Genomic DNA, 10,855 nt, shown 5'->3' with positions numbered 1-10,855 from the left:
TTAGGACAAACCAAATATGACACTTACAAAAAATGGAGACATTAAAAGAGCAACACTGGCTATTAAAGTCCAAACGAAATGTTTGACTTCATTACAATGATGCTCGCCAGAAGCGTGTTTTTTTCTGTATGGTTAAACTCTTCTACCTAATTGCAATGATATACAAATATTTTATGTATTTGTGAAAAAAAATGTTTGACTTGGGCCTCGCAGAAAATTTGTTCGGCTAAGGCCTGAATCGATCGTGATAAAAGAAAAAAAAATTGAAAGGGCCTGAATGGAGTCTGGACTACAGCCCAATCGGAATAAGCACTATCACTATCAGGCCTCTATGATTGAACTAGTATCACAATATATCAAGTGAAACAGATCAGCGAAGTCACGATCTCAGGAATTCATCAATAAATTTTCCGCACGATGACAATTCACAGTTGAGCAATCAACACCGCATAGGATTCCAAAAAAGTCATCATAATCATAAGAGAAGAACATCACACAAACATGCATGCGCAACTAACTGAAGAAACTAGTGCCGGATCAAACCCGAAAAAGCCTCGGCTAGTCGGCTCTCACGCAGAAGTATGCCTCGCGCGGGCACCGCCGCCTACCTGCGTGAGCATGATATGGATCGCGTCGCCGTCGTCGAGGCCGACCTCGTTGGGCGTCTGGTTGGGCCGGATGGTGCGGCCGACAGGGTCCAGGAACAGGACGGCCTTGGGGTGGAGCGAGTGCTTGCCGCAGTACATGTCCATGAGCCGCCGCAGCTTCAAGTCGCGCTTGACGCGGAAGAAGACGTCGTCCGCGGTCTGACTCTGCACCTTGACGTTGATGAGGGCATCACTACCACCGTCCTCGCCCGCCTCGGCCTTCACCGTCTTCGTGGCCTCACCCCTCTCCTCCTCAGCCTCAGCCCCCTTACCCCTCTCCTCCTCCTCCTCCTCCTCAGCCCCGTACCCTAAGCTGGCCGGCGACGGCGTCGACATTGATCCTCCCTCGTCCGTCACCTCTCTCGCCTTTGCTCTAGGTCTTATAGGGGTTCGAGGAGGTTATAGGAGAACGAACCACACAGCGATAGAAAATCGAAAGTGAGAGATCAGAGATGACGGAGAAAATGGGTGTGGTCTTATATATGCTCTGATGAACTGTCTTTTCAGATAAAAACGGCGTGAACATCGGACGCGTGGGGAAGAGGATTGATTCGCGCTGAGCCTACCTGACTGCCTGAGGCACAGCCGCACAGGAGTACACTTGCTCTGTACCAAAAAGATAAATAATAAACTTCCTAAATAATTTCGGATAAATTAAGAATGCTGTCAAAAACACATCTATCTTCGGTTCCTTTTCTTCTACATACAGATAGTATTTTCTAGATTTGGCAGTTATTGTTTGCATGCATCCGTGATATCATTTTTGGTTGATATAAGAGCAATTGCAAAAGCCACTTTATATCTTTCCTTATTGACAAAAAGTTAGATTTTTTGAAAAAAAAATATCCTTTAGTAACTTTTAAAATTAGATATCCAAGTATATGTACAAAATATTAAAAAAATTATTAAAGGATGAAATGATATAGAAAATAATTTTTATTTAAATGACTCTTCACTTTTAAAGATTCGGAAAGTGAGTCTAAGAAAAGTGGCCTACTTCATCAATAACCATTCCATTTGCAAAAGGTGTTTGGTTTATGACCGTCACCTTTGATCAATCACTAGTGGCGTCTCTTAGATAGTAGTCCCGAGTGGTGGATCTAAATAGGGAAAAGAGGGGGACTAAATAAGCCCGTTGGGGATGGCGAATTATTGTCTAATTATAGACTAACTAGGCTCAAAAAATTTGTTTCACAAATTACAGACAAACTGTGCAATTAGTTATTATTTTTATTTATATTTAGCATGCATGCGTCCAAAGATTCGATATAATAAGAAATTTTGAAAATTTTTGACAAATTTTGGGCTAGCTAAAATTATTTTAGCTACTCTTAAGTAACTAATAAAACTAAACTATTTTTTAGCTTAGGCCTTGTTTAGATTCAAAAACTTTTTGGATTTTGACACTGTAGCACTTTCGTTTTTATTTGACAAACATTATCCAATCATGGAGCAATTAGGCTTAAAAGATTCGTCTCGTGATTTACAGATAAACTGTGTAATTAGTTATCTTTTTTATCTATGTTTAATGTTTCATGCATGTGCCGCAAGATTCGATGTGATGGGGAATCTTGTAAAATTTTGGATTTTTGGGTGTATCTAAACAAGGCCTTATTTTAGTCAATGTGTTTGGAACTTTAGCATTAAAGTTTAGCTAGCTAAAATTTAACAATAGGAATTAAACAGGGCCTAAAAGTTTCATGGGCCCTGATCCAGTAATCCTAGTCCCTAGAGGCCTTTGTTTCAGCCGGGGTATAGAAGTCACCAAGGGCCGCGCACCAGACACGTCACTCCCACCAACCCACTTCAGCAGGATGCCAGGATCAGTTCCACTCCGCGGCTCCCCCTTGCCCCGTGACTCCGCGACGGAGAAGAGAAACCATGACGCCTCCCGGCCAACTGCTCCCCTTGGCCCGGCCGCCTCCGCCGCCTCCCGTCCTATCCAGCCGCCGCAGCCGGTGCCCGCCTCCCGCCCACGCGCACGCCGGAGACTCGCCTCTGCCTCCATGGCGGGCCCACCGCCTCCATGGCCGCTTCATGCCTTCTCCCCAGCTGTTCCGGGCTCCAGCCTGGCCCCCTCGTGCCCCGACATCTCCAGGGGTTTCGGCCGCCGCAGGTGGCGAGGCTCAGGCGGCTGCGGTGGCGGAGTTCGTGACGTCGGAGAGGGTGAAGGTGGCGGCGATGCTGGGGCTAGCCCTCGCGCTCTGCAACGCCGACCGCGTCGTCATGTCCGTCGCCATCGTCCCTCTCTCGCAGGCGTACGGGTGGACCCCGTCATTCGCCGGCGTCGTGCAGGTTCCCAGTTTTCTCTTATTCTGTGCAATTTTGTTTGCTTCGTCTGCGCTAGTGGCTACTGACTAGCCATTCTCATTGACGTGTCTGGTTTTCAGAGTGCTCGATTGCAGTAATCACCGTTTTAATGATGTGGTGGTAGGATAATTGATTGAAATGATTAATTTTGAGTGAAAGCGTTCTTACATGGCTCGAGTCTCGAGATGACATGTCTGCAAATGTCATATTAGTTCATTTGCTCTACAAACATAGAAAAATAATACTAAATATAGTTTATAATAAGGTTTGAATTTTCACTAGAAAGCTGTGTAGCACTCATATTTCCTGCTTATTTCTCACTCAGGCTGCTGTAGTGAAGTAAATTACGAAAAATTACACATAAGAAAGTAAGGGCATGAGTTTGCCCATCTTGTTTGATGAATATCCTGATGCCATTGTGTTGTTGGCTCTGCAAACAGTCATCCTTTCTTTGGGGATATCTGATGTCGCCGATAATTGGTGGAGCGCTTGTTGACTACTATGGTGGAAAACGAGTCATGGCTTACGGTGTAGCCTTATGGTCCTTGGCTACATTCCTGTCTCCCTGGGCAGCTGGTCGATCTATCTGGTTGTTTCTCTTTACCAGAGTCCTGCTGGGTATTGCAGAAGGAGTGGCACTCCCAAGCATGAACAACATGGTGTTGAGGTATCTACCTTTGTAACATTATCCCTTTGGATTACTTCATCTCAAACTTTTTCCCCACAAAAACATATTGCTGTTTGGCTGTTATGTAAGTGTTTGTATTGGCCCTTTTATTACAGGTGGTTTCCTCGTACAGAGAGATCTAGTGCTGTGGGTATTGCAATGGCTGGCTTTCAGCTTGGCAATGCCATTGGGTTACTTCTTTCCCCAATTATCATGTCACGAACTGGAATCTTTGGACCTTTTGCGATATTTGGATTATTTGGATTTCTGTGGGTGTTGGTGTGGATACCAGCTATATCTGGCACACCAAGTGAACATGCACAGATATCAGCATATGAACTGGAATATATAACCAAAGGTCAGAAATTGGTGAAACCTCAAATTGGAAGTGAAAAAACGAAAAAGGTTCCCCCTTTGAGTAAACTGCTTTCCAAATGGCCAACATGGGCTTTGATTTGTGCAAACGCCATGCATAGCTGGGTAACTTAACATCTAAGTTTTCATCAATTCTTTGTAAGATTGTGCCACAGAAAGACACATTTTAGGGAATAATATTTTTTGTCTCATGATCTTTTTCAGGGTTATTTTGTTATTCTTTCATGGATGCCAGTCTATTTTAAAACAGTAAGCCTTCACTCTGCTTCAATGCTCTTTGAATATATAAATTACTTTTCTCAGTATTCAACTTATATTGCTTTTGTGGTGATCAGATATATCATGTCAATCTGAGAGAAGCTGCTTGGTTCAGTGCACTCCCTTGGGTGATGATGGCAGTTTTAGGCTATGTGGCTGGTGTTGTATCGGACATGCTTATTAGAAATGGTACAAACATTACTTTAACACGGAAGATAATGCAGGTATGCTGCTTCAACAAAATAGTAGCATAACTGTCAGGAAAGTTTTCATTCATTTGTTTTATTCATACTATCTTGTGCACCTTTCCACACTCTTAACGAAAAAGTGGCATGCTTCCTGATATGCTATATCTATTAATCATAAGATACAAAAACTAAACATGCTAAGTCTTAAATGAACATTGGCAGTTTATTTTCATCAATATTGGTTTCTTTATGGTTTTGTCATTTCAAATGTACACTTCCTACTGCATTAACTTTTCTTCCTGACTATTCTGCAGTCAATTGGCTTTCTGGGGCCAGGTATTGCTTTGCTCTGTCTGAATGCAGCAAAGAGTCCAATCATTGCTTCAGCCTGGCTTACAATTGCTGTTGGTTTGAAATCCTTCGGCCACTCAGGTTTCTTAGTAAATCTACAGGTACTAACGGACACTCATTCTTCTCAATTTGGATCTTCTTTTCCCCATCTGATATATGTCATTTTTAAAACATATCAGGAGATTGCCCCACAATATGCTGGAGTCCTACACGGTACTAAATAGTAAATATGTTCCTTATGTTAACTATAGATTTTCATTTTGTTGCATTAACTAACTTTAATCTACAATTGTGCTGTGACAGGAATGTCAAATACAGCTGGGACATTTGCTGCCATTCTAGGAACTATTGGAGCAGGATTTTTTGTTGATCAGATGGGTTCTTTCCGTGGATTTTTGATATTGACGTCGGTTTTATACTTCAGCAGTGCTATTTTCTGGGATATCTTTGCTACTGGAGAGCGTGTTGATTTTGATGGCACTGGCTAGTAACTCAGAGGAACTCTGCGGTTTTCTATCCTTAAAACACAGAATGCTGATTCAGGACAGTGTTTTACTGCCAACCATCAGAAAGTTATTTGCACCTGAAGATGAAGAACTGTACAGTATTGGGTTTCAACCTTTTAAAGCACGCAGTGAGTTTATCCTGGAAGTAGAATATCAGAGATGGATAGACACATGGAACCGTCTTTTCTTGGAGGGATAACCCTGATGATGTAACATAGAATAAATAACAGGGCAGGATGCCACCCAGTAATGGCGCTGAAAGTAGTAGAAAACTGAGAACTGAAGACTGAAACTGATTCGAAGGCTAGATAGAAAATGGGAATCCCAACCATTAAGGGAGCATGGGTTTGGAAAACATGGGGAATTTGGGTGTAAATGCTACGGAAAGTTGTGGCCTTTTTAAAATTGTTATGACTTGTGACTTTTTTATTACTGTCAATTTCCCTTCTTTTAAGTATATATAATGAATGCAGCAAAACAGGAAAATCCTTGATGGGGAGCATAGAAGGGTCTTTACATTGATGAAAAAAATTGTAAACTTCAGATGCAATACTATTCAGTATTGAGAATGTCAGCATACCATACATCGATGTCTGTAGAGATGCAATACTAATGAAGATGTAAGTGGACATCCAATGGTGCTTTATGGATCAGCTAACTTAGTTCTTTTCTCCACCTAAATGCTAAAATAATTAGGTGGCATGCCACTAGTTTATTTTATCAAGTTCCGGAACCATTCTAATTCATTTTATCAAGTTCCGGAAGGACCAATAACCCGAGAGACTTGCATCCCTATCCATTGACCTCAAGACTCAACAGTCTGACATAAAGAAGAGAACGCGTCTCTTTGGAGACATACGATAAAGAAGAGAACGCTTCAGAGGACAGGCCAAAGGACGATGCCATGGTCCATTTCCTCTCTGGCAGTGGAATTGTAAACATACCTACTGTGGCCTCTGAAAACCAAAAAGTTTTCAAGATTTCCTGTCATATCGAATTTTGTGTCACATGTATGAAACATTAAATATAGACGAAAACAAAAACTAATTACATAGTTTGGCTGTAAATTACGAGACGAATCTTTTGATCGTAGTTAGTCCATAATTAGATAATATTTGTCATAAACAAACGAAAGTGCTACAGTACCGAAAACTTTTCACTTTTCGGAACTAAACAAGGCTTGTGACATCCTCCACCAATTAAATTATTGTAAACAGTAGTTGTCACACATACATTTACTCCCAAATCATACTCCTAACCCCACTGGCTTGACATGAAAACCCATTTCAACCACTTTTTTATGATAATAAAGATGTATGCACCCAGTCAAATTTGAATCAGTCCATCGCCTCCGAGTCTACAAAAGCTAAGAATCAGAAGAACATGGTACCTGATTATGCGCGAGCAGCTGTTCGTCCCATCTTCGAATCCCATCAGCCATGCAGGCAGCTCGCAACCGGAAATCCCCAACCGGCCATGGAGGTTTCTCTGGCTTCAACAGTGAGTTTCAGACAGATCCTGGGTTCTCTTGGACTTCTACCTATACACCTCGTTCCCATATGGTCAACAGGAAGGCCAGGAGCTCAGTATCATTCCGGGAAAGAGTTACTGAAATTTTAGGGTCATGGGCAAACTGCTTCACTCCTCGATCTGAAATCAAGGAAGCCCATGAGAATCCTCCAATTGAGCCCCAGGATGTGTATGCTAGTCCCAGTAAGTTCACCTTCCTTTATTCATTCATCTGTCATGTAGAAGCTGAGATGCTGTCTGTGTAACTATCTTAGTTACTACTTACTAGCTAGTCCTGAAACGACTTTTGCATTAGAAAGGAGACGCGAATATTTACCTCGTCAAATTAGGCACATCAGGTCTTTTAAGATTCTATAGAAGTATAGAGGAAACAATTATAATCATGGTAATGCAAAGTTGTGGCATAAATCAGCAATAATCGATAAGGAGTCCATCCTAATCGACCTTCAACTTATGGTTACAAATATCATGATACAGCCAGATCTTTTAGTCAACCTACCAGTAAATTTGAGCTTACTCAGACTCCTGATCTACAATCCGAGTTTTCTTCCTGTTTCCAGTTTTCACCTAATAAGCTAATCAGAATTCAAACTCGTTCAAGTTAGCATTGATCTTCAACTGACATTTCTATTGACATGCTTGTGATAAATCATGAAGTTTTACGTTCAAGTTACAAAACTCAACAGTACCCATATATGTGGTCCAAAACAAGACATACATAGCTGCTCAATGATGAATATACTTTGGGAGGATGTGTTCTTAATCAAACTGCTCAACGGTTACATCAAAGTTGAGTCCAATTAAGATGGTTTCAAATTGTTTCCTGCAGTCTCCAGAATTTCATCTACAAGTAGCACAAGCAATAATATACACAATATATCCAGGCAGAGAGGTGATAGCAGCCAAACAAAGTCCTGGCAAGAGCAGTTCTCGTTTCAGGAAATTTGCCAGGCTACTTCAAACTTTAGTGAACAAAACAAAATTGGGTTAGGTAATTTTGGCACTGTGTATAAGGCGAAGCTCAGGGATGGATCCATCATAGCTGTAAAGAGGGCTACTAAGGTTTGTAGGTGAATATTCTTTCAACAGAAGAAATTTTGTACATATTTACTACACCGAGTTGCAGCAATCAAAGCAAGAAAAAAATTCCATGCAACATCTGGATTTTGCAGATGCATGGTGGGCATCTATCTGCAGAGTTTACAAGTGAGATCCAGATGCTGTCAAAGGTCGAGCATTTGAACTTGGTAAAGTTTCTTGGGTACGTGGAATACGAGGATGAACGCCTAATTCTGGTTGAGTACGTCAGTAATGGAACACTCCGTCAACACTTGGATGGTACGTCAAACATGTACAATGGACAAGCTTAAACGCATACTACTTTATTTTTTGTGGTAGTGTAGCGATTGTCAAGATGGTAAAAGTTATAGAATCCACAAATTTTGTAAGTCACCACTCACCAAGATAGTAGAACTGGATGAAGTTAAATACATTGAAGTATTGTCTATAAATATTACAAGTCACCTCTGATATCGTAAATGTTAATCTACTGAAAGAGATGTAAAAACATGTGCATGCTATTCAGCTTAAGCCTATGGTTTTCTTTTTTTTGCATGTTTGAACCATATTTCATTTATGTTACCAGTTAGAATCATCTTGATTTTTGGAATCAAATTATGTTGTAGAATGTAATGCTATAAATCTTTATTTTCCATTGGATTAAAGGGAACTTAACAACACACTTTTCCACTATGCAGGGTCAAAAGGGGAACCATTAGAATTTGCACAGCGTCTCAACATCGCTATTGACATAGTTCATGCCATTGCCTACTTACATGGTTATACAGGTACCCACACTCCATTTCTATATGAAAATTTGAGTCAGCCCCCAAACATAGATGCATATGATATTCATATTTGGCATAACCCCACAAGTGCATATTTGATCATGGTCCTGAATGTTAATACAACACACATCAGTTCCCTAGATGATACAATCAGCATGAAAATCACCATCTCAGAACGGCCATGATCAGAATTTTGTTTGACAGCCACCCAACACATCTATGTATTGACATCTACTGTGGATACCAAACCTTCAGCATCCTTATGTCTGACAAATATTTTCCTACAATGGGAGGCAGATCATCCAATCATCCACCGTGACATCAAGTCGTCCAACATTCTCCTAACAGAGCAACTGCGAGCAAAGGTTGCCGATTTTGGCTTCGCACGCCTAGCCCCTGAGAACCCTGAAGCGACCCACGTGTCAACGATAGTAAAGGGGACGGCCGGATACGTTGACCCTGAGTACCTGCGCACAAGCCAGCTCACCGACCGCAGCGACGTCTACTCCTTCGGCGTCCTCCTCGTCGAGCTCATCACCGGCCGACGCCCTATCGAGCGTGGCCGCGGACGCGGGCGCCACCAACGCCTCACCACGGAATGGGTAAAGCAAGCACACACAAACAAAGAAAGCGCTTCTGATACTGAAATGTGCCGCACGTGAGGTGTTTGACGAAATTACCGTGCTGGTGCAGGCGCTGCGCAAGTGCAGAGAGGGCTTCGCAGTGGTGGTGATGGACCCCCGGATGCGGCGGACCAGCGCTGTCGTGTCGGCGGTGGAGAAGGCGATGACGCTGGCCGCCGAGTGCACGGCTCCGGATCGCGCCGCGCGGCCAGCAATGCGGCGCTGCGCCGAATTGCTCTGGTCTGTGAGACGCGACCTGCAGCAGGAGCAGCAGCGCGCGGCGGCCGCGAGCGCAGGAGCGAGGCGGCACGATGGCTCGACGTACGCACCGCCGTCGGTTACGAGTCTGAGGCAGGAAAGGTTCGAGAACTTGAGATGATCTGCTGCACGACGTTGAGGACCTGAGGGGGAACACGACGTGGATTTGAAATTAGTGCAGCTGTGGATGTGGAGTGCTCCGCTCCCTCCGTAAAAAGAAAATATCTTCTTCGTTTATGATCTTATAGTATTTAAATTTTATTCTAAGTTATTTGATCCTCTCATATTTTAATGTATATTTTTTCAATACACATTTCTCTTTTCATAATACATCTATTTCTCTTCTCTTTAAGAGACATTTTACCTTTTTAGGCCTTGTTTAGTTGCACCTAAAATTTAAAAACTTTTCAAGATTCTATATCACATCGAATCTTACGCATATGCACAGAGCATTAAATATAGATAAAACATAACTATTGTATAATTTACTTGTAATTTGCGAGACGAATCTTTGAGCCTAGTGTTAGTTAGAGCAAAGCTTATGCGCAACACTAAATTTATTAGTCGATTTGAGGATACTTCTGCTATAAAACTTGGACACTAGTCTAGGCCAATTTTTCGATTTGAGGGTACTCCTGCTATAAAACTTCGACACTAGTCTAGGCCAATTTTTCCTAGAGGCTTGTGTGTTCAGTGGCAAAGGTCGTTTCTTGAGAGAGTTTTAAGTCAATCTTTACAGAAACTCATCCGATCTCGTAATAAACTTGTAAAACTACATGTGAAATATGTTTATACTAGTATAAAATCATTAGAGGATCACGTCTAGTTGAGGTGTCTAACACACAATCAAAGAAAAAACCAATCTACCTCACTTTACACTCTCTTCTAATATGTTATTGGTTCTCGTTCTTTGTTACTACTTATGGCTATTAGTTCAATAATGATGAAGCTCTAGAGCAGCAAGGCCGACTAGAGCAGCCTAAGGCTGGTACATCCAGATATAATCCAGCGTATCTTCTCTGTGAACATGTCTTGCATATTGCATTTAGACGGGAGACATACAGTGATGTGCGAACGCTCTTCTAGATGACGCCGATTTAGAAGTTGACTTAGCTGATTTTTTTTACTTGCCTCTAATCCGTTTGTATCTGAGGATTCTAACTCTTGCGATGAGTGAATGGGTGACCGATCTAAGTAGGACTGTTTGGGAGGCCCTAGACGAAGGAGCTAGTTAGCTACTTCCTCCGTCCCAAAAAAATATTATTTTTGATTTTTATACATCTTGTTTGATTATC

The 10,855-nt window shown here is 42.0% G+C and overlaps 3 protein-coding genes across 3 annotated transcripts; 2 read left to right on the top strand and 1 right to left on the bottom strand.

Annotated features, from left to right (window-relative positions):
- On the bottom strand, positions 393 to 1,129 carry LOC8058920 (small ubiquitin-related modifier 1). The gene has a single exon (XM_021455054.1). It carries the CDS (start codon positions 981 to 983, stop codon positions 570 to 572), a length of 414 nt encoding a protein of 137 aa, XP_021310729.1. The 5' UTR covers positions 984 to 1,129; the 3' UTR covers positions 393 to 569.
- On the top strand, positions 2,433 to 5,886 carry LOC8058919 (probable anion transporter 3, chloroplastic). Its single transcript, XM_002458730.2, has 8 exons — positions 2,433 to 2,942; positions 3,398 to 3,624; positions 3,741 to 4,104; positions 4,204 to 4,248; positions 4,335 to 4,481; positions 4,760 to 4,897; positions 4,976 to 5,009; positions 5,100 to 5,886. The coding sequence occupies exons 1-8, from the start codon at positions 2,529 to 2,531 to the stop codon at positions 5,282 to 5,284; spliced, it is 1,554 nt and encodes a 517-aa protein (XP_002458775.1). The 5' UTR covers positions 2,433 to 2,528; the 3' UTR covers positions 5,285 to 5,886.
- LOC8058918 (calmodulin-binding receptor-like cytoplasmic kinase 2) lies at positions 6,407 to 9,903 on the top strand. Its single transcript, XM_021457265.1, has 6 exons — positions 6,407 to 7,015; positions 7,662 to 7,894; positions 8,005 to 8,170; positions 8,590 to 8,679; positions 8,977 to 9,281; positions 9,373 to 9,903. The coding sequence occupies exons 1-6, from the start codon at positions 6,742 to 6,744 to the stop codon at positions 9,679 to 9,681; spliced, it is 1,377 nt and encodes a 458-aa protein (XP_021312940.1). The 5' UTR covers positions 6,407 to 6,741; the 3' UTR covers positions 9,682 to 9,903.

Source organism: Sorghum bicolor, chromosome 3 (genome assembly GCF_000003195.3).
Source record: "Sorghum bicolor cultivar BTx623 chromosome 3, Sorghum_bicolor_NCBIv3, whole genome shotgun sequence".
NCBI classification, from domain to species: domain Eukaryota; kingdom Viridiplantae; phylum Streptophyta; class Magnoliopsida; order Poales; family Poaceae; genus Sorghum; species Sorghum bicolor.
Note: the sequence above shows the minus strand (reverse complement) of the source record. Positions and strands in the feature narration are given on the sequence as shown.